This window comes from Gopherus evgoodei, chromosome 3 (genome assembly GCF_007399415.2).
Source record: "Gopherus evgoodei ecotype Sinaloan lineage chromosome 3, rGopEvg1_v1.p, whole genome shotgun sequence".
Taxonomy (NCBI): domain Eukaryota; kingdom Metazoa; phylum Chordata; order Testudines; family Testudinidae; genus Gopherus; species Gopherus evgoodei.
Window position 1 is genome coordinate 74,299,384 of NC_044324.1, and position 23,810 is coordinate 74,323,193.

Here is a 23,810-nt window from a genome sequence, read left to right on the forward strand (position 1 = left end):
TGTGTGTGTTTGCAATGACAATCTATTCTTGCCTCACAGGCTTGGTAATAAAGAACCATCTTTAGGTAAAGTAAGAAAATGGAGAATCTGACTAAAACCATGTGTCCATTTCTTCATAGTGTTCATCTGACCAAATATTAATAGGATATACTTATTTTTTATTGTGTACTTATTTACCTATATTTTATTGGGATTGGAATATTCTGAAACATCGGGAACCTCTCATATTTACTCCTTATTTTCTAAAAGTAATAGAAAGACGTTGGTAACATGAATTCCTTTTCATATTAAACTTGGGGAATTAGAAAACCAAGCTCAGTAAGGGGGGAAATGAACACCTTTCAAGATAATTACAATTATGGGTCTAAAAATGTGGTAGTGTCTTTTTAAGCATTCAAATAAATAGAATTGACTGCATAGTGAACTGAAATTAGTGATTCTTTTAATGTGTTTGTAATATTTTAATATAACCATTTTCATTCTTGTCTGGCTTTCCTTTCACTGGGGGAATCATAGTCAATTTGATCTAACGTATGTTTTGTTTTACAGAAAACAAGGATGGAAGCTCATGCAAAGTTTGCAGTGCTCTGGCATCTCACGAGGGACCTTCATATTAATAAGTCTTCTTCCTTTGGCCGTTCGTTTGACAGGTTGGTTATCGTTAGGGCCTTATCAAATTCACGATCAATTTTGGTAAATTTCACAGTTTCAGTTGTTTAAATCTGTGTTCAAAAATTTTCCCACCAGACCCCCATCATTAGCCTCACCTTTCTCAGATAGGATTGTGCTCATACACACAGTTTCTTTGTGTGAATGTGATGAAAGAAAATTAATTTGAATGTTGTACCTTTTATCTACAACTGTGGGACAGCACAGTGAAGTGTTGGATTTCATCTTGCATTTCATTTGGAGCTACGTCTGTTACTCATTGCTGAGGAGAAGATGGTAAATTCTGTGCACACAGTAGAAAAGCTGATGAATATGTACCGCAGAATGGCATAAAAATGTTAAAGATGATTAGGGGCTACTCAGTGTATTAACTGAGAGGTAAGGCAGCTGTTAATTTTCTCCCCTGGAAAGGGCTCTCAAGACCTAAGATATGAAACGCAGGAAATGATGAAAATAGGAAGAGTGTTATTGTCAAGTGAGCTATATTTCTGTCCTCAGTCCTTGAGGATAACATTTGTAGATAATGAATAATAATTAAATTTTCTTTGCAGCCTCATTTACAGATTTGTAAAATTGTTGCTGTTATTTATATTGCATTGTCACCTAAAGGGCAACCAAGTTAGGGCTTCATTGTGCCAGATACTGTACAAACACAGTAAATGAGAATTCTTCTATTATTTTGATCTGTCTTTACTGTTAGTTTTTTCTGTCTCCTCTTCTGTTGTGTTAGACTGTGTAAATTTCACCTTTGGATGCAAAATTTGAAAGAGAGGTTCTCATTGATTCCAAACAAAATGCCACTTGTGTGAAACAAGCTGTAGGAAGTATATCCTGGGATACTCATCTGAAACAAAACTAATATGTTACTATTGCTCAATACGTAGGTTATAAAGAATCATTGCAATCACATCAGTGCAAATTTAGAGAGCAATATAATTTTTTGAAAATCTGAGTAGAGTTTGATTACACATCTCAACATTCCTCATGCATATATGAAAGATAAAGATAGTTGTTGCTTGCTAATTATTTTGAGTGAAAGAGAGGATGTACACTTGCATATGGAGATAGAAAAAGCAAAGAAAGCTCATTGACAGTGGACAAATATTATAGATTAGATTAAAATAGATTATATTGTGTTGTAGCAACATATTAGATTTATTCCTGGGTTTTTTCACCAGGTCTTTGTTCATCATGCTGGACAGTCTTAACAGCTTAGATGGTTCTACCTGGTCAGTGGGGCAAGCATGGTTAAACCAAGTACTACAAAGACATGACATTGCAAGAGTACTTGAACCTTTGCTTCTACTGCTACTCCACCCAAAAACACAGCGAGTTTCTGTGCAGCGAATTCAGGCTGAGTGCTACTGGAATAAGTCTCCTCACTACCCTGAAGAAGAAACTGAAAAGCACTTCATGCAAAAATTTAGCTGTGGTGATGGTAAGTACAGTTTAACCCCCTCAAAAATTTCTTATTAATTAACATTTTATTAATTTAAATATATATACTATTTTATGTATTTTTATCCATATAACATGAAACAAATGGCAGAAGAAACACACTGCGTGATTTGCATATTAAATAGTTTTCAGAACTGCCAGCATTTAGGCCCCTGGTAATGATTATATTCTTTTTCCAAAAGTTTTTTTAGTCTCAGTGAAAACTTCTCTGTGGGTTCAACTCTGTAGCATGCCAGATATTTGGAGTACAGTTAAAACAACTTTTCCCTTCTATATGTCACAGTTTCAGGGTTACCTGCACCTTTATCTCCACCTTTACACTTCCTTGAGGGCATCCACTTGAGGTTTCAGGCTTCTGAGGAATAACCTTTCTCAGTCGGAGACCTCTGTCTCACTCTCTTAAAGACCAGGGGTTTAGGGTATGTCTACACTATCCACCGGGTCAGCGAGTAGTGATCGATCTATTGGGGATCGATTTATCTAGTGTAGTGTAGACGTGATAAATCGATCCCTGGTCGCTCTCCTGTCGACTGCTGAACTCCAGCAGTGCAAGAGGTGGAAGCAAAGTTGAGGGGGAGCCGCGGCCATCGATCCAGTGCTGCAAGGACGCGAAGTAAGTAATTTTAATTCGACCTAAGATACGTCGACTTCTAGGCTGTTCTCGTAGCTGAAGTTGCGTATCTTAGATCGATCCCGCCTCCTCAGCGTAGACTAGGCCTTAGACTTGCTTTGTGCTGTTAAACAGTCATCCCTATCCACTTTAGAAGTGGTTGAAGCTATCCTTTAATCATTTAATTGATGGGTGAAGCTCTGCTTTATACAGTAAGTAAATGAACATTTAAGTTGCTGTACGATCTTTCAGAATGAAAGATGCAAAGTATAATAATTGTATTTAAATGTAATTTTTTATTATTTCTGCTTATATCTGAAGTTCAAAATCTAAAGAAAAACTATTCATAGACCATAACTATTTTTTGTGATTTCTTTTTAAAGCATTTTCTCACATGCCTGTAAGCCAAGGACAACTTATTACACCTAAAGAAAACAATGAAAAACAACTTATCATGGATGAAATGGAGAACTTCAGTCTCACAGTCAACCCTTTGAGTGACAGACTTTCCTTGTTAAGTACTAGCAGTGAGACTATTCCAATGGTGGTGTCTGATTTTGAGCTTCCTGACCATCAGATAGAAATACTCCAGAGTTCTGACTCTGGCTGTTCCCAGTCATCTGCTGGAGACAACCTGAGCTATGAGGTGGAGGCCGAAAGCCTCAGTGCTCAGAATAGTTCTCAGACATTGCGAGAAGACTCACCTGATGAAATTGTGCAACAGGTGGTTATTGACTTGATATGCAAGGTAGTAAGTGGTCTTGGAGAGGAGACCGAATCAGTTAAACACGATCTGCATCCCGATGATACTTCATCTAAATTCAGTACTTTAGATCACTCTGAGGAGGTTTCTAAAAGTGAAGATCAAAATATTCAAAGCAGCGAGAACAGTTTGTTTGGCAATGACAGTTCTCAGTTATTATCTGCTTCAACTGAGATTGGACTTGAAAGGCTAACGGATTCATCACCTTGTATTGAAGTAAGCTCTCAGGCCCCCTGTGACCTTACTTTCAGTTCAACAGATGGAAAATCTGGACAAAGAAGTCACAGTAGTATTCAGTTCAGCTTCAAAGGAAAACTACCAGAAAAAGTGTCAGAAAAAGAAACTATTGTTAAAGAGGCTGGTAAGCAACCAGGAGCAAAGCCCAAAGTGAAAATAGCCAGAAGGAAAGATGAAGACAAGAAAAAAGCACAAACAGAAAAGCTTAAACAAACCAGTATTTTCTTTAGTGATGGTCTTGATTTAGAGAATTGGTACAGCTGTGGAGAGGGAGAAATTTCAGAAATAGAGAGTGATGTGGGGTCTCCAGGAATACGAAAATCTCCCAGTTTTAACGTTCATCCATTGTATCAACATGTGTTGCTTTATCTCCAGTTATATGACTCCTCAAGAACATTATATGCTTTTTCTGCAATCAAAGCAATCTTGAAAACAAATCCTTCTGCTTTTGTAAATGCCATCTCTACAACCAGTGTCAACAATGTATACACTCCTCAGCTGTCCTTGCTTCAGAATCTTTTAGCCAGGCATCGAATATCTGTTATGGGCAAAGACTTCTATAGTCACATTCCAGTGGACTCTAACCATAACTTTAGGAGTTCTATGTACATAGAAATTCTTATCTCGCTATGTTTATATTATATGAGGAGCCACTATCCAACTCATGTAAAGGTAACCCCGCAAGATCTAATAGGAAACCGCAATATGCAGATGATGAGCATTGAAATTTTGACACTTCTCTTTTCTGAATTGGCAAAAGTAATAGAAAGTTCTGCAAAAGGCTTTCCTAGCTTTATTTCAGACATGTTATCCAAATGCAAGGTTCAGAAAGTGATCCTGCACTGTTTGCTATCTTCTATCTTTAGTGCACAGAAGTGGCACAGTGAAAAGGTAGCTGGTAAAAACATCGTTGTTATTGAAGAAGGTTTCTCTGAAGACAGCCTTATCAATTTTTCTGAGGATGAATTTGACAGTGGCAGTACTCTACAGTCACAACTCTTAAAAGTTCTTCAGCGACTAATTGTCTTAGAGCATAGAGTAATGACTGTGCCTGAGGAGAACGAAACAGGCTTTGAATTTGCCATTACTGACTTAGAGCAGATTAACCCACAGCAGCCAATGACTTCACTTCAGTATTTACACTCCCAGCCAATAACCTCTCAAGGCATGTTTCTCTGTGCCGTAATAAGAGCTTTACACCAACACTGTGCCTGTAAAATGCACCCCCAATGGATTGGCCTGATCACTTCTACTCTGCCTTACATGGGAAAAGTTCTACAAAGAGTGGTAGTTTCTGTGACCCTCCAGCTTTGCAGGAATTTGGATAATTTAATTCAGCAGTATAAATATGAAACAGGATTATCAAATAGCAGGCATGTATATACTTTTTTTCTTTTTGAAAATTTGATCATATATTTAAATGTTTCCTCAGCTGTGTGGAGTAAATTCACAACAAACTCAATGTTGCATTTTAGGCCGCTTTGGATGGCATCAATTACTCCACCAGATATGATTCTTACTCTGTTAGAAGGCATCACAACAATAATTCATTACTGTCTACTTGATCCATCTACACAGTATCATCAGGTAAACTTAGTCAAGCATCTGAGAGGCTTCTTATGTCATATTTGTTAAATTAGAGTGTATGGTTTACATTCGAAATGCTTGTAATGTTGAATTTGCTCTGAATTTAAGTTTGAGGGGCTTGTGGGGAAAATATTCAATATATTTAAATCATAATGAACAGTTTTTGGGTAATAGGATTTAGAAAATTCTTATAAGAGAAAGCATTATTCATTGATAACATATTATATGCCTCCTTAAGTACACAGACCATCACATTTTCCAATTGTTGTATGCATTCTTTAAAGATTCAGATGTCACAAAGCCTTATTCTTGGAGTCCATGCTCCTACACAAGAACGAGGGTGGAAATTCCTCCACCTCAGGATTTTAAAGGGTTAATTCCAGCAGCCAAACTCATCTGTGGAACTTTTCATTGGTGCCACACTTGACTGTTCCTGAATATGGTTGAGTTCTGTGTTTACCTACCTAGCTAACTCTGCTACCTAGATTTACCCTTTTTAGAAACAAAACTTTCTGTCTGAATGTCCATTCTTGTGCCTCTTCCTGCTAGCTGAAGCTTTGTATATTAGCAGCTTGTTTTTTTGGCTCTAACAATATTTTGTAGCTGCTGCTGGGTGCATAGTCAATATATTGGGCATTTGGCCCCGAACCTAATGGACCACTTTTTCTTGTTGACTGTTTAGCTTTATTTAAATACATATTTTCTATCCTTTTCCCCAACTCTTCTCAGTAGTCACCATCAAGATACTTATTACCTGTGTTTGCAAGTAGATGTTGGTGTATTTATTATAGCACTAATTCTGAAGTAATGTTAATCACTTGCAAAGGCATTTACAAAGATATACCATGTATTCTTGTTAATAAGCGGAATAGTTTTGGTAAAAAAGTGACGCATCAAAGAGTAGGGGTCGGCTTATAAATGGATCTACACCAAAATTTGATCATTTTAAACTCTATGGAATCATTGAATTGAATATCTAATACATTGTTGTATTTGCTTACCTGGAGCGTCTGCAGGCACGGAGCCCCTCAGCTCCCTGTGACTGCAGTTCGCCGTTTACAGCCAATGGCAGCTGCGGGAAGTGACGTGCAAACTGCGGCCACTGGGAGCTGAGAGCTCCGTGCCTGTGAACGCTCCAGGTAAACAAAATGTCCCGACCCACCAGTGGTTTACCCTGACAGGCCAGGAGCCAAAGTTTGCCGACCGCTGAAATACAGGGTTGGCTTATAAAAGGGTCATACAGTTCTTGCTATTTTTACCTAACCATCTTGGGGGATTGGCTTATAAATGGACGGGCTAATGAACGAGTATATGCGGTAAGTATGATCACTGTAGACATAGAGATGATAATGAAAAACCCTCAGACCTTCAGAAAATGCCCCAGTCTAATTGATAGCATTTTTAATATATCTTCCACCAAGTTATGTATGTACCCCATGGATAAGTACAACCTTAGCTTTGTAAGCCTTGTGAAGGATCATGTTGGGCTGGATTTGCTTGCAGGATCAGCTGGAAGGTGTCACTACAGGCCCTGTGGTCGTGGATTAAGCACATTCCACAACTCTTCCGATAAATCCATAGAGTCAGAAATACCACTGGAAGTCAAGATTTTGTATTAGCACTAGCTACATCAGCAGATGTCTATGGGGGTAGGCGAGGAAACTTTAATATGCTTTAATGTCTTCCAGCCATATAGCACCACTCAATATGCCAGTGTCATATTTGCCTATCGTAACACTGAATTTCTTATATGATGCTTGGGAATAAAGCAATAAACAGAGAACATTGAGTATGGAAGATATACTGTAAAAGCAGCAAAGAATCCTGTGGCACCTTATAGACTAACAGACGTTTTGGAGCATGAGCTTTCGTGGGTGAATACCCACTTCCTCAGATGCATGTCATCTGTGTTTGGGGCCAGACATGCATGTGAGGAAGTGGGTATTCACCCACGAAAGCTCATGCTCCAAAACGTCTGTTAGTCTATAAGGTGCCACAGGATTCTTTGCTGCTTTTACAGATCCAGACTAACACGGCTACCCTCTGATACTTGAAGATATACTGGTTAGTTTTGGCCAAATTAAAATCTGTACATGCATTGTAATCAGAATATAAGACTGTAGGGTAAATCCCTATACATTCTGAAAACTCACACTTTTTGATTAATATATTTCAAGAGATCAGTGCATCATACAATAGATATTAAAGATGCTATTTTATTATTTGAGAATGTTTAAGCATACACTGCTAAAGGAATATGCTCTCTATTGCTACTTAAAACGCAAATTTATATTAATAGACACTCATTCCAGAGGAATTGAAAAGACATTTTAAAAATACTGATTTTCATTTTCTTGCTGTTAGAAGAAACAGGATAAACTATCTTACAAAAGCCTGTAACATGTACAAAAACATGTAGACGATGTTCATCCTAAAATCATAGTGTAAAATGTTTAGATGTACATTTTTATTTCTTAATTTATATTGTTTTGCTAATGCTAGTATGTAGATATTTAATGCTGGGTTGTTGTTTTTTATAATACTTCTAGCTTTTGGTTAATGTTGACCAGAAACACTTGCTTGAAGCACGTAGTGGAATCCTGTCTATCCTTCATATGATCATGTCATCCGTGACTTTGCTGTGGAGCATACTTCACCAGGCAGATTCTTCAGAGAAAACAACAGCTGCAGCGGCTGCATCTGTTACCACTATTAACCTTGGATCAACAAAGGTCAGAACCTAGGAGTAACATGGTTTGACTTGTGGGTGATTACCTTTGTCAAACCAAATCTAATTGTATTCCATTAAAAGTACCCTGAATGGTATTTCTTAGAAAAGTCTTCCAACTTCTGAAATACTTGAGTTTTCCCCAGGCCAAGAGGGGATGGGCAGCCAGTTTATAATTCGTTTACGATTTGCTTTGGTAAAATGTATAAGTTCTGACGAAAATATGACTCCAGTTAGTACTGTACTGATGACAACATTACCCATGAAAAATAGTTGAAGCAGAGAGATGGGAAAGTGTTCACATAATAAAACATTTAAAATACTATTTTATATCTCTAAGGTTATAGAATATTTGTTTAAAATCTTAACAAAAATCTTGCAATGTACTTCAATAAACACTTGACCTGACACCCTTATGAGGTTCCGTGCTCCATCCACTTCGTGTTAGTGACCTCATTGTATGGAGAGAGGTCATATCAGATCATAGGCTGGCAACTGAATAGAGTAGGTGGCAGACAGGAGGAATGGAACAATATGGTATTTGAGGAGTTTTTCAAGTATTCCAGTAACATGCTTGATGTCCTGCGTCGCCCATTTATTGGAGTCAATTCAAACTCTTCTGCTATTGAAGGAATTTTGTGTTTTTATAAACAAATTCAGGTTATCTGATATGACACATGGATTTTAGTGTGATTTCCACATAGTCATCATGTTACTTTATGTACTACATAGCTGCTCACCTTAATATACACACTATTATTTCTTTATATATGTATGGAAAAAAAAAAAGGACACCATGCTACAGGCTTTCACAACATATCCACTGAAACCAATAGAATCTAATTCTCTGTATTGTCTTTCTATCAATACCTGCTTCCTGGTCATATTCATATTGGCAAAAAGACTCTCTGAAATCAGTCTCCTTACAGAAGGGATGACCCCTACTGCATATTTCACGAAGACAAGATCATTCTTCATACTCCAGAATAATCGGTTACTTAAGTTTAATTCGTCCATACATCACAGATTGTTCTTGTTTTGTTTTGCCTGAAGCTTCAACATTCAAGAGCACTTGTCGTATGCTGGATGTGAGAAGAACTGTTAAGATTTATCTTGATTATAACCCAGTTAATTCAGGACAATATCTAGGATGACCTTTTCCCATACTTCACCCCATTCAAGATAAATCCTTGGGTGCTACTACGATGGCCACTTCAAAGCCAAGCATAGAGTTAATATGATTGGATAAGGAGTTACTGTAAAGAACTTTGATCTGTTTAATGCTTCAGTACAGCTATGGAAACAATTATCTGAAGGAGTGCAAAAGGGGCATGGCTAAGCTCTGGAACTCCATTTAGAAGTCTATGCTTGCCTCTGATATTTGCAAGAAGAGAAGTGCTGTCCAAGTATTTCAGAATAGGAGAGGGATCATTCTCCGAAATTTTCCAGTGTGGTGTGTCAGTCAGTCAGAGTATAAAGTTTGGATGCTTGTTTCAATGTGTGCACATTCTGTTTCTGTGTTTCAGAATTTAAGGCAGCAGATTCTTGAATTGTTGGGCCCAATATCAATGAATCATGGTGTTCACTTTATGGCTGCTGTTGCCTTTGTATGGAATGAAAGGAGACAAAACAAAAACACTTCTAGAACAAAGGTATGTGCATGTTGCTAGTTGACCTGGATACTTAAATAAATTGTAATCTGATTTACTGGATTTCCAATATTTGTCTTTAGAATCTACTTAAAAAAAATCCAGGCTGATTTTTGGGGTCAAATGAAACATTGCACAGATCCTTTCCATAAGTGCATTTGTGTTTATGCATGTGTTTGCATGCTCAAATAAGCACACATTATTTTTAGAATAGAATTTTTAAAAAACCCATTATTGTAAGTGATTAATATTTAAAATAAAGGCTTCAAAGGAAAGTGATGGTCTATTAATATTTGGTAAACTATTTGTGCCAAAAATTTCATCAAGGTCTCATTCCTACAAGTTTTTGTTTTTTCTTTTTTTTTCCTTTTCCATAGTTTCTCATGCATGTCCTTTACTCATCAACTCCTTCTACACTGGACAACACTAAGTATTAACTGTAACAGTAATCTATAGCACATGTTGGTCTTTTCCAGGTTATTCCTACAGCCAGTGATGAACAGCTTCTACTGGTAGAGCTAGTTCGCTCTATCAGTGTTATGAGAACAGAGACTGTTATACAAACAGTAAAAGAAGTTTTAAAGCAGCCTCCAGCCATAGCCAAGGACAAGGTAGGAAAATCACAGAGTTGTTGCTAATTCATATGATGCTATTTTAGAAGTGATAAATTATATAAGTACTCAAATTGTCCTGAAGGAACATGCTACCAATGTGCTGTAGGTTGGTAACAGCTGTCCTCTACCAAAATCTGTTTCTGGTAATATCTTCTTAATCCTACTGAGTATAGAAAACCATTTTTCTCATTAGCATATTTATTGAAAGATGCTAGATTGACAGCATTTGAAGGCTATATGATCAGTTGTGTTTCATATTTCAAAAATAAGCAAGTTCAGGTTAACAAAGTAGCTCTGCCACCTGTACAGTATCATATACTAGTTTAAAATTAACTCTTTTGGATCCTACTAGATAGAAGGATTAATCAGGTCTGACTCTCTTTTTTTCATGGGAGCTAAAGTGTTTTTAAGGATGGGATGCCCTGGAATCCCCATTCCTTTCTCCTTTGTTATTGCTTTTGAAAGGCCTTGTATTATCTGTCAGTTGAGGGAGGTCTAGACATGAGCTCTGGTTCCTCACCCTGGAACCTGTCAGTGACATTCTATGATTCAGCTAGGGTGGAGGAGATACAGGTTTTATAGGGCTAAGATTTTTGCTGCCCAAGTGTGATACTCAGACACCCCTCTGAGTGCATTGCTATTTAATTTGACCTCAAGCTATCCACTGTTTTGTTTACCTTTTGAAACCTGGTAGTTGGTTCAATACCCACTGTTTTTGTTGAGGTAAACAAAAAGACAAGAGTCAGTTTCTTCCTGGTGACACTGATCTATTGTCTTTCTAGAAGCATCTGTCATTGGAAGTCTGCATGTTGCAGTTTTTCTATGCTTATATTCAAAGGTAAGACAATGAGGCTGTAGATCCTTTATTGTTTTCTTTCTGTATCATCAGTCAGTAGATAACTATAAAAGAGAATCTGGACATTTTATATCCTCAACAGAAAGCTGCCTCCCTCTGATTTGCTACAGCAGACCGAAAAGTTATATGAGAAGAAAACAGTTTTTTCCACTTGTAATCTGTGAGCTATATCCAGGGCCGGCTCCAGGCACCAGCTAAAGAAACAGGTGCTTGGAGCGGCCAATACAAAGGGGTGGCATTCCAGCTGCTATTGGGGCCGCACATCTGGGTCTTTGGCGGCAATTCGGCAGCGGGTCCCTCAGTCCCGCTTGGAGTGAAGGACCTGCTGCCGGATTGCCGTCAAAGAGTGGAGCGTCACTTGGGGTGACAGAAAACCTGGAGCCGGCCCTGGCTGTATCCACTTAGACTCAGCATTGCAATGCCTGACTTCTAGGCACACTGACACCTAGTAGAATCCACATTCCTGAGTTTGGTGGCCAGGCTCCCTAAACAATGCCTGAGGAGAATTAGGCACCTAAGAATGGGAAGCACAAAAACCAGCAAGCTGAGTGGAGAGCTGCCTAAGCTAGCCATTGGAAAATACTAAAGACAGAGATGGCGCCTAAGCCCTGCTGCTCAAAGGGAATTAGGTACATAACGGGAGGCACCTCCCTGGGGATTTATAGCCATGAACCCTCTCTTAGAGTTAGGCACTTAAGCCAGGTAAGTCCTTTCGTGCAGAAAATGGAGAAGGAGGAACAGGTGGAGATGCCCCCTTATTTTCAATAGCTTAGTGGGTGGAGCAGTCCCCCAGGACATCGGGGATCTCGGCTCAAATTCACTCTTTGCCTGTTGTGGAGTAAGAACTTTAACCTAGGTCTCCCACCTCTCCAGTGAGTTCCCTAATCAGTGGGCTATAGAGTATTCGCTCAGTCTCTCCTGTTGGAGCTGTTCCACTTTGTGTAAATAAATAAATATTCATTGGACTAGAGAGAACGTGAGATTATAGCACAGTGGTTAGGGCACTCACCTGAAAGACCCATGTTCCAATCTGTTCTAATGAATATCTAATTATTTATATGAAGTGGAATAGTTTCAACAGTTTCTTGAGAGACCTGCCCAAGAATACCTATATCCCAGTGATTAGGGCACTCCCTGTGGAGGTAGGAGACGTGAGTTCAGGCAGAATGGGGATTTGATTCTGGGTGAGTGCTCTAACACTGAATTATTGGGCATAAACACACTGCTACCACCAACTCTTGTTTTGAATGGGCCCTAATATGGTAGCCATGCTCTGAAAACACCTACCAAATTGGACCCCTCAGGTGAGATAGTTTGTGAATCTCACAGTTTAATCATGATCTGGGTATAAGGAGTGAGGTGGCTTTGTGCATGCCCACCAGCAGAAACATAGGTGGAATTTAGGCACCTACAAAGTAAGGGGGCAGCTGAGTGGGGGTTTTGAGGATCCAGATTTTGGAGTTATATGCCTAAAATGGCAGTTATGCACCTAAATTCCTTTGTGGGATTAGCTGGTTTGTGTTATTTTATATTTAGATGAAAAGGAAATCTTTTGGGTTCCTCAATTCCACCTTTTATCTTTCATTCTCTCCCCTGACTGGAAAGGCCCACAGCAAATTTCTCTGCAGCTGAGGAAGACTGGACTCAGACCCCTCCAGATCTCATCACCACCACTTCACTCATTAGCCAGAGAGGGTATCTTTTGAACACAGTGTTCTTCTCCCTACCTCCAGAGTCTGGCATATTACCTCCATAACACCTCCACTTTCTATTGATATATGAACCAAGGGGAGAGACAGGACCTAAATTTTGATCTGCTGCAGGAACAGTGCTTTTGATTGGCACTAAAGTTGGTGCTGTCAGACAGGTGAAATGGAGAATAGAAAATTTGGGATATCTGTGACACTTGACGTGATTTTATCACTTTAACTTTGTCATCATCTTGCAGGATTCCAGTGTCCAGCTTAGTAGACAGCTGGGCAACACTATTGCTTCTTCTGAAGGACTCTATACAACTCAGTCTTCCAGCACCAGGGCAGTTTCTCATACTTGGGTGAGCAGTTATATTTACAATTTCTAACAAAATTGTGATCCCTTAAATGTAAAATTCTATAAAGAGTAAGTGTTTAAAATCTTAATTTAATTACTTAGAATTTTGAATGGAGAAAAATTCCTATTTCCTAGAGACCTTTTTGACAAAGATTTATCTTGAATGCAAGTATCAGAGGGGTAGCCCTGTTAGTCTGGATCTGTAAAAGCAGCAAAGAGTCCTGTGGCACCTTATAGATGAACAGACATATTGGAGCATAAGCTTTTGTGGGTGACTACATCCGACGAAGTTGGTGTTCGCCCATGAAAGCTCATGCTCCAATACATCTGTTAGCATATAAGGTGCCGCAGGGCTCTTTGCATCTTAAGTGCAGTATCTTACTTGGAAGAATGTTGATCATATACAAATGTTGATTTTTGTATTGCTCCGACCTTTTTCTGGTACTATCTCCATCTTCATCCAGTTCTCAGCTTCCCTCAGTGACACTGCCAACTGTGTGGTAATCATGAATACTTGTGATGCTAGTTTGTGAGGTCTCCCAACACATTTTTTCGATAGGCCACCAGATGAAAATGACTTTTTTTGTCACTTCCACCTATGGTCAAATTTAAGTAAGAGACCTAGATATGTCAAACTCCATGTCTCATTATTAATCATCTCAGCTACCAGGACCCTCTAAATAGTAGTTTTAAACATCTAAATGTACTCAATAAGTCACTCTTATGACTATTTATTTTGTATATTATATTTTCCTCTCATGTGAAATAGGATTAATTACCAGCCCAGAAACAGTTTGCTGAACTTTAGCAGTAAAATGCTGAATATGGTCATTTGTGTTAAGCACTGAGCAACAATCTCTGTAAATGGTGGTAATAATGTAGTAAAGTATTAAACCAAATAGTCACAAATTAATTTGTCCAAAACCATCTCCATGAAGATATTTTGGATGGATTCCAATGTTACATCTACTTGAAAACTATTAATTATACAAATTGTTTGTAACAATCAAAATAAATTTCAGATATTTGGAAATGAGTCTTCTGGAATTTTAGCAAACTGAAGGGAAGTAGCTGAAGTTTCAATTAACGTGTAATGTGCATGTGAATTTGTCATGGAATTTTTGCCTGTTGTTCTAAAATAATGCAATATTTTATTTTAAGATTATCATAAGTATTAATTTAATATATATATTTTTTAGTGTTCTGAATGAGTTTATTATGAAAAACCCAAGTCTGGAGAATAAGAAAGATCAAAGAGATCTTCAGGTAAAAAAAATATTTTTGTATAAATTTACTGTTTAAATATTCTGCAGTAAATGCTTAACTGCTGAGAGTACAGCATATCTGATCTTTCCTGTACATTTCAAAAATTATTTTTAAGCAACTGATCTTGTTATAATGGCTTTTTTATTTCCTTTTGTAGTTTTTTCTATTGCTTATAATTGTTACATTTTTCTTAATACTGTATTTAACTTTCTTAATACTGTATTTAACTTAACATTTCCTTGCTGTAACTTACACCCATTGCTATTTGTTCTGTCTTCATTATTAACATTTCTCCCATCAGTCATCTTTCTGTGGACTGGGCTTTGCCTAGTTTTCTTAATTTTATGAGAGTTCTTATTTTCCCAACATTTATCACTTATGTTGCTGCCCTCTGAGATTTTTAAGCTTCATTTCTTTTTTAAAAAAATGTTGGAACCCAATACTGAATGCAGTACTCCAATTGCAGCTAAACAGCACTAAGCAGAGAAGATTAATTACCTTGCTGCTTGTACTTGAGATACTCCTGTTAATACAACTTGGATTAGTATTTTATGTAGCAGCACTGCAGTCTGTACTCATGTTCAGTTTATGATGCTCTCCTAGAACCCCCATATACTTCTCTATGGTACTGCCACAAATCAGCATTCACTTATTCTATGGGCAAAATGTGCAGTCAGATATGCATGTGCTTGCTGAATCCAAAATACACTGCTCTACAGCCAAAATGCTTCTGAAATAAATGCTTTGCTAATTCTGGGTCACTGAGAATGAAAATGATGCTTAAAATTGTTGATTGGCTCTAGTGTTCAAGATATGCTATTGGGTCAGTATATATGACCCTTGACTTGGGAATGGCGGAGGATAAGTGAATTATAAAGGGAAGGGATCTCAATTTAAACCGGAAATGACTAAAATACATTTTTGACTGGATCTATGAATAAACCTATGACTGGGTTTGGACAGTACTTGCTTTTGAGGCAAAACAATGAATGATGCAATCTGAAGTTGGTATTGCATCATAAATGATATGAATTGCATCATGTTCTTCCTAGAAGTCATGTATGATGCAATCATAACGAAGCTTACATCACTCTGCTGAACAAATTGCCCTAGATCAGCTCTAGAAATCATACAGTGTCGTGCTCCCTTATTTGTCAGTGTTTGATTTTGCAAAGGGACACATTTCTGTTTAGCCAAAGTGAGCAGAGATGCCTCGTACTTGTGTGAACAGTGCAGATAACTTCTGCTATGTTTGTGGTGAAGTGACTTTTGCATCACAAAAGCGCAGTATAACCACTATGGTTAAGAAAGCCTATCACCTTTCTTTTGGCTGCAAAATTGGAGATCAGGACAAGAGATGGGCCCCACACATGTGCTGCAACACTTGTGCAACAAATCTTGGCCAGTGGTTGAACAGGAAAAAGAAATCTATGCCTTTTGCAGTGCCAATGATTTGGAGAGAGCCAACAGATCATACCAGCAATTGTTACTTCTGCATGGTGCCTCCAGTTGGGAAAGGTGTGTCAAAGAAGAAAAAGTGGACTGTGCATTATCCAAACATTCCATCAGCTACACGCCCAGTACTCCACGAAGAAGGACTGCCGGTTCCTGATGCACCAGAATCATTCTCACTTGAGTCAGATGAGGAAGAGGATGAAACTTCTGGTCCTGAACCATCAATGTCACAGGACCCACATTTTCTCCCATCCTCCTCCTCTGAACCACACCTCCTAACACAAGGTGAACTGAATGACCTTGTCAGGGATTTGGAACTACCCAAGAGTAAGGCAGAGCTGTTGGGCTCCAGACTACAGCAGTGGAATCTCCTGGCAGGCTATCAGGGCAAATGGAGCCCATCAATGCTTGCAGTCTATTGCTGGACAGTGACAAGAGATGCTCCATTTAATGAATACAGGAGACAAGCCAAGAAGCACAGAGTAGACACTGAATAGGACTGAAGTATGTACATAATAGTTTTTTGCCTTTTGTTTCATAATAAATTTTATTTATATAACCCTTTTGCTGATTTTTAAAGTGTTACATAAACAGGACAGGTGAAATATCATCATGTCAAGCAACCATAAACACATGAAAAGACCTAGGTTTACAATTTATGATTAAAACTCTACTATCTGCATAATATACATAGACATAAAATGTAAAAACTTAAATATCTTAGAAACAGTAGCCAATCAGTTGTTTTAATTGTCATATTTGAATTCAGCACATCAAAATACATAATAAATATCACATTTTATCTCTGAAGCAGACAACTTCTCAAAAATTGTAGACCAGTGATATATCTTAAGTGAATTCTCTTGTGAGCCTGAACACTTGACTACTGTTTTTGTGTTTTTCCTATAATACCAAACCTGCTTAACTCCTGATCAGAATGCCTAAGACGTTAGCTGCAAAGATGTATTGTACTGCAACAGTCATGCTGTTTACCATCTGAAATCACTTTCCTGAAGCAACTTTCAGGATCATGAGTTAATTCATGTCTGTGATGGAGTAAGTTATTCTTTGATGTTAGGTGAAAAGGCATGCTATTGGGGGGAGAGGTCTGTTACACCAGGTTTTAAGCACACTTGTATACCATATACAAAAAGCATATGACATACCTTTTACTTCACCTGCGATCATTTCAAAAATGTTGCAACTCCCATTGCTTTGATTTTGAATGTAAACTCTTTGTGACAGTAAACTTTTAACAGTAGATAGTCCAGCAGAGGTCACATGTTCTTTGACCTATTTGTGATAAGTAATATTTTTGGAAAAAGTAATCCAGGATTATGAAATAATCTTTCAAATTATCCATTGAGATCTTGATATTTCAGCAGAAACACAAAAGTGTTTCAGATTAAAAGGGGGAAAAGAGTTTAACAGCCAGAAAGAGATTCTGTGAATGGACACAACATACTTAAATTTTCCAGTCATTGGGATGGGTATTGAATAAACCTTATTTCTGTGCTTTTTTTAAATGAAGATATGAAAACTGTTGCTGCAATCAGATCCATACAGTCTTCCACTTCTTACTCACAGATGAAGCCACTAAGCATATAATTGTTTCATTTTCCAGATTTCAGACCAATTCTCTAATTTATCAGAATTATTCTGCATTTCACTTCTATCTTCTGAAGTGTTTGTGCTACCTTTCAGCTTCATACCATCTACCAATTTGATTACTCAATAGGCTAAGATCTGTTCAGCTAATCCTCCAAGGAATATTAATCATTGCTGATGTTGAACAGAAGTGAATCCAGAACAGAACCCTATGATATCCCACTCTATAATTACTCTTCCTGTGACACTGAACTAATGAGTATCTGTGTAGACAATGTATCTCAAGACAGCCAATTTACTCTTTTATGTGAGGTTCTTTACACATTTGCTTCTTGCTTTCCATCAGGATGTTACTCACAAAATAGTGGATGCCATTGGTGCAATTGCTGGTTCTTCCTTGGAACAGACTACTTGGTTAAGACGAAATCTAGAGGTCAAACCTTCCCTCAAGATAATGGTTGATGGAAACAACTTGGAATCAGATGTTGAAGGTAGTTTGTTTTCACGTTACTCAAAATAAGATATTGAATAATTTATTGATTCCCTTCATGTTGCTAAAAAATGACAGATTTTATAATATTAGACCTTTGCTAAATCAGTTTCAGTGCTGTTGTGTGGAGTACTGAGCTATACTGAACCTAATGTACATGATGAAACAAAAAAAAGTCCATTTTCCATGTCGTAGAATATATTTACTTTAAAATATTTATTTTTGTAGATATTGATATAAGGTACATAGTTTCCAAAATTAATTGTCACTTTTTCATTTAGATATGTTGTATCCAGCTCTGGAAACCTCAAATATAACTCCTTCAGTTTATAGCGTCCATGCATTAACATTACTTTCTGAGGTAAATGTTTCTTCAATTATACTACATGCCGGTTTCTTATAATACAGAGGGACATGGAAAGATTAGAAACATGCACATAAACATGCACGTGCATTTCAGTTTAGAAGAATACTAGTTAAATATCTATGGGAAAAATAATTGAAATGTATATACACAATGGGAAAAAGAAACTCTGAGGCAAGGAATGCATAAAGAGGCCTAAGAGTGATAATGGACAGCAAATGTATACATGAATTTATCATTTTGTTAGTTATTTGCTAATCACTGGCAATGTTTTCAGTGCTGTACCATTATCATTTGTGTGATGGTGCTGTCCATAGTCCCCAATCACTCTCATTGGGCTGAGAACAAAAAATGACCATGTGATCAGAGAGTCATTGAGGTTCAGAACAGTGACTACTGACTGATGTCTAATAGGCAAAATAATTCTCTTATCTTTCAGGGGGCTCCTGTCATCTGCCCTGACCTCTGTCCTAGACATCTCTATTTGTGTGATTTTGTTAATTTGCTGTATTACTTTATGGTGGTTGATATTATATTTTATTTGCATTGGGGGGGCGGGAATTGACAGTAACCATTGAAGTCAATGTACACAGGTTCCTGCCATTTGCCAGGGTATTAATCTTTGTAATCCTGACATGTTATACATGTGCAGTGACTTGTACTAGGGTTTGCTGGAAGAAGTTGAGTGAGGAATTTGCAGTGTTTGGGGAAGATTTTTGTGACAGGGTTTATCTTCTATAGGCATAGTATGGATGAATTTATGTGCTGGTAATTGTGGGCTAATGCTTATATTTTGTGGGCTATGCTATAGTATGTCTTAGTTGAGAGTTCATATATTTTTATTTTTAAATATATAGTGGAGCTTTATACTTTGGTTTTTTAATTTTGTACAATACCTCAGATTTGATAGCTTTTGTATTAAATTTGAATAAATTAATACTTACATAGTTGCCACTCCCCTTATCAGTCATAGTAGAAATGTCACAGGTTAAATAGGCATGGTGATTTACCCAAGAAATGGTCCTTCACTGAGAGGAAAGTGTAGGGAAGTTTACAGCACAATCACCTGTGGATGGATTTAATTGTATCTTAAGCACTAAATTCACTTTATAAAAGAGAGCCTACACATTTTTTAAAAGGGAAAGATTTTTATAATTTATTTTATTTTCTAATTTTAAAAGATTCAATATACTTAAGGTTTGGGAAATATTATATTGAAGAACATCATGCAGAAAAGTAACAGTATGAATATAATGCTCTTTTGGGGGTTATAAGAAATAAGTTTAAAAAAGCCAAGCCAAACACTCCTCCCCAATAGCCACCTTAAATTCTTCAATTTCTTGCTTCTTATGTCTTGTAGGTTTTGGCTCATCTGTTGGATATGGTTTTCTACAGTGATGAAAAAGAGAGAGTTATTCCTTTGCTTGTAAATATTATGCACTATGTTGTGCCCTACCTCCGCAATCACAGGTATCATTACAATTTATATAGCTCAGACCTCACGTCTACTAGAGTTTGTTAGATGTTCTGCATTTCAACTGAATCAGGCTGCCTATTCCATGGCACTACAAAGAGAGGCAGATAAGAGTGAATGTGACAGACTGTCTGACTCCCCACCAAATTATCTGGAGCCTGGATGAAATATATTGAACTGGAAGCAAGAATTCAGATTTCATAGCCCTTCTTATTGACCAAGGCCTCATGCACTAACCCTCAGAAGCAATCAAATATTAGCCCCCATACTTTATAAATAAGTTAACAGAGAGGTGGCAAAAGGTCACTTCAGATAGAGTCTGGAATAGTATCCAAGTTTCTAACATGGCAGAATCAAGTCTTATCTGCTCAGCCACATTTTGTTTCAGATCTAATGGACCAGATATGTATGCTTTGGATTTCCTAACTATAATCACACTCTCAAGTCAGAACCAGGGATAAGAATGCAAGATTCCTGATCTCCAATATTCTGCTGCTTTCTGAATTAGTTGTACAACTATTTGCTGAAGTGTTAGATCCCTTTTAGTGTCTGATCCACAAAGAGGCTAGCAACCTCTCTTGCAGCACATACGAAAAGTGATTTTAATAGGATGTTTTAAAACCATTGTTTTCACAGGTGTCTGGATATATATTCATAACTTTTTAAAAAGATTTCATGCTGAGTTGCTTTTTCTTTCCAGTGCTCACAATGCACCCAGTTATCGAGCCTGTGTTCAGTTATTGAGCAGTCTTAGTGGGTATCAGTATACAAGAAAAGCATGGAAAAAGGAAGCTTTTGATCTTTTCATGGATTCCAGCTTCTTCCAAATGGATGCTTCTTGTGTTAACCAGTAAGAGATGTTCTTGTTTGTTACTGTAAATGTTCAGCATATAGTATATTGAGTTACACATTAAAAATGCTGTGCAATGTAAGCCAGATAGTGCCAGCAAACTTCTCTGTTTGTGGGTGCATACAGATTATGAAATTCACATATTCAAACCTTATTTGTGTGCACAAATTGAGTGCAAATGACTTTGTATTTGTAAACCTATCAAATACATGAATAAGAGAGTACTAAAATTGCTTGTGCAGTCAGTTTCTAAGGAAAATTTGAAATTTGGTCCTATAAGTATTTTTAAATTTTGGTTAAAAGACCAGAAAATATTTCAAATAAAAAATACAGATGTCTTGCTTTTTTAATTATACACAATCCTCCTCTTTCCTTTTAGTTGGAGAGCAATTATGGATAATTTGATGACACATGACAAAACTACGTTTAGAGATTTGATGAGTAAGTACTAATTCCTATATAATAATACTTACTGCTTATATGTTATTTTATGTTTCAAAGCACTCCAGACATGCTAACTTATGTACAATTCATTACATCAATTTCTCCAGGAAAGACATTTAAAAAATCTAAAATAAGTATTTTTTTGGAAAATTTTTGTTCAGGATTTTTTAAATTCCACTTGAAAAGATATTTGTAAGAAATGTTTGAATTAAGCTGTGTTTTAATTTACATTTCTTCTTAAAACTACTGGCATTTTGGAGAAAAGGGCACTGCATTGACCTCTACCATACCAGGGCACAACTTCTTTGAAATGAATGGAAGTGTCCCTCCTTGTGCCAGCAGTGAATTTTATCCTTTATATGAAAAAAATGTATCAAGCAAATACTTTGTCCAGTCTCAGAATGTCATTAACCATGTTCTAACCTGAGGAAAAAGATGATTATAGAATCCTGCACAATGACAATTTCTGATTATACAGTTTATTTAAAGATCCAGAGCCAGATTCTTCTTTTAGTTATATTGCTACAAGTAGGTTTGCCCCAGTATAACAAAGCAGAATTTGACCCAAATTATACAGAGACTCCCTGACTTACACAAGTGTTCTGTTCCGGAATGCCTTGTGTAACTCGAATTTTGCGTTAGGCGGAAATGTATACCCGACCATTACGCAACCCCCCCCTCCCCCCCCCCCCCCAAAAAAAAAAAGAAAACAAAAGAAAACAAAACAATGATCTAGACAAATTGGAGAAATGGTCTGAGGTAAACAGGATGAAGTTCAATAAAGATAAATGCAAAGTGCTCCACTTAGGAAGGAACAATCAGTTTCACACATTCAGAATGGGAAGAGACTGTCTAGGAAGGAGTATGGCAGAAAGAGATCTAGGGGTCATAGTGGACCACAAGCTTAATATGAGTGAACAGTGTGATACTGTTGCAAAAAAAGCAAACATGATTCTGGGATGCATTAACAGGTGTGTTGTAAACAAGACACGAGAAGTCATTCTTCCGCTTTACTCGGCGCTGGTTAGGCCTCAACTGGAGTATTGTGTCCAGTTCTGGGCACTGCATTTCAAGAAAGATGTGGAGAAATTGGAGAGGGTCCAGAGAAGAGCAACAAGAATGATTAAAGGTCTTGAGAACATGACCTATGAAGGAAGGCTGAAGGAATTGGGTTTGTTTAGTTTGGAAAAGAGAAGACTGAGAGGGGACCTGATAGCAGTTTTCAGGTATCTAAAAGGGTGTCATCAGGAGGAGGGAGAAAGCTTGTTCACCTTAGCCTCCAATGATAGAACAAGAAGCAATGGGCTTAAACTGCAGCAAGGGAGATTTAGGTTGGACATTAGGAAAAAGTTCCTAACTGTCAGGGTAGTTAAACACTGGAATAGATTGCCTAGGGAAGTTGTGGAATCTCCATCGCTGGAGATATTTAAGAGCAGGTTAGATAAATGTCTATCAGGGATGGTCTAGACAGTATTTGGTCCTGCCATGAGGGCAGGGGACTGGACTCGATGACCTCTCGAGGTCCCTTCCAGTCCTAGAGTCTATGAGTCTATGAGTCTATAACCCTCCTATTTCTAGCTCATGGAACTTTTTCCTTAAGTGCGGATTTGCGTAAGTCAGGTTTGTATAACCCAGGAGGATCTGTGTTTAACATAAAGGGAATATGTATATTTGCCAGGTTTTTTTCAATATATGTTTCTTAAATATGCTCATTTTGATTAAATAGTATTTTACTTATATGTACAAATTACACAGTTGACTTGAGGACTGTCTTCATACTTCTGGTTGTATTCATGTGATAAAATAAATGTTGCCTTTCTTTTATTATTAAAAGTATGTTTCAAGATAGTACTTTTTTCTCTCTTTAGCACGAGTGGCCGTGGCTCAGAGCAGTTCACTCAATCTATTTGCTAATCGGGATGTAGAGTTGGAACAGCGAGCTATGCTCCTGAAGAGGCTGGCCTTTGCCATTTTTAGCAGTGAAGTGGACCAGTACCAGAAATATCTTCCAGATATACAAGGTCAGTAGAAATTATTATTTACCAGAACTTTTTAAAATAAAAGTGATCGTTGCTGAAGAAAACTTTGTCATAAAGTAGATGTATGGTATGGGCTCTGGTATGCATTAGCCACTATCACTGAATTTCATTTTTAACAGTCCTCATAATAGAAATCATAATGGAATCTACAGGCCTGATCCTGTCTCTGTTGAAATTGTTGACAAAATTCCAGCTGTTTTCAATGGGAGCAGGGTTGGATTTCAAATGACAGTAGAGCACATAGGCTTGTTGACTGCCAGTTAACTTCCCACTGCATCATATCACTCGTCTTTCATCTTATCAATTGGTCAGTATCCCTGGACAATCCTATAAGCTGTTCACTTACATGGTTTATAGGCTGACATGCCCACCCTACTGTACATTCAGCTACGTAGGTGTGTGTAAACCTGGGTGAAAATATTGCAGGTTCTATAAATTCCTGTAGCTGTTTATTCTGCTCTTCTGTTAGTTTGTCCAGTAATTAACATTGGAGGTTGTTATTGCTTCCTGTTGACTCTTTCATGGGAATTTGGGAGAGGGCTCTTTTTCCTCCCCTCATGCGATGCAGATTGTTTGTAGGTTATCATAATACACGGTTGT

At 37.5% G+C, this 23,810-nt stretch overlaps 1 protein-coding gene across 7 annotated transcripts in view; it reads left to right on the forward strand.

The window, feature by feature from the left end:
• Positions 1-23,810, forward strand: part of LOC115648353 (protein dopey-1) — an 89,273-nt gene that overhangs the window by 45,713 nt on the left and 19,750 nt on the right. For all 7 annotated transcript variants that reach the window (XM_030555817.1, XM_030555820.1, XM_030555819.1 and 4 more), the window contains 16 exons: positions 550-650; positions 1,848-2,107; positions 3,121-5,110; positions 5,213-5,324; positions 7,874-8,056; positions 9,579-9,704; positions 10,178-10,312; positions 11,098-11,153; positions 13,120-13,224; positions 14,420-14,486; positions 17,896-18,040; positions 18,321-18,400; positions 19,764-19,873; positions 20,578-20,727; positions 21,107-21,168; positions 23,040-23,192. In XM_030555817.1, the coding sequence (XP_030411677.1) occupies positions 550-650; positions 1,848-2,107; positions 3,121-5,110; positions 5,213-5,324; positions 7,874-8,056; positions 9,579-9,704; positions 10,178-10,312; positions 11,098-11,153; positions 13,120-13,224; positions 14,420-14,486; positions 17,896-18,040; positions 18,321-18,400; positions 19,764-19,873; positions 20,578-20,727; positions 21,107-21,168; positions 23,040-23,192 (3,835 nt within the window). The remainder of the gene's footprint in view (positions 1-549; positions 651-1,847; positions 2,108-3,120; positions 5,111-5,212; positions 5,325-7,873; positions 8,057-9,578; positions 9,705-10,177; positions 10,313-11,097; positions 11,154-13,119; positions 13,225-14,419; positions 14,487-17,895; positions 18,041-18,320; positions 18,401-19,763; positions 19,874-20,577; positions 20,728-21,106; positions 21,169-23,039; positions 23,193-23,810) is intronic.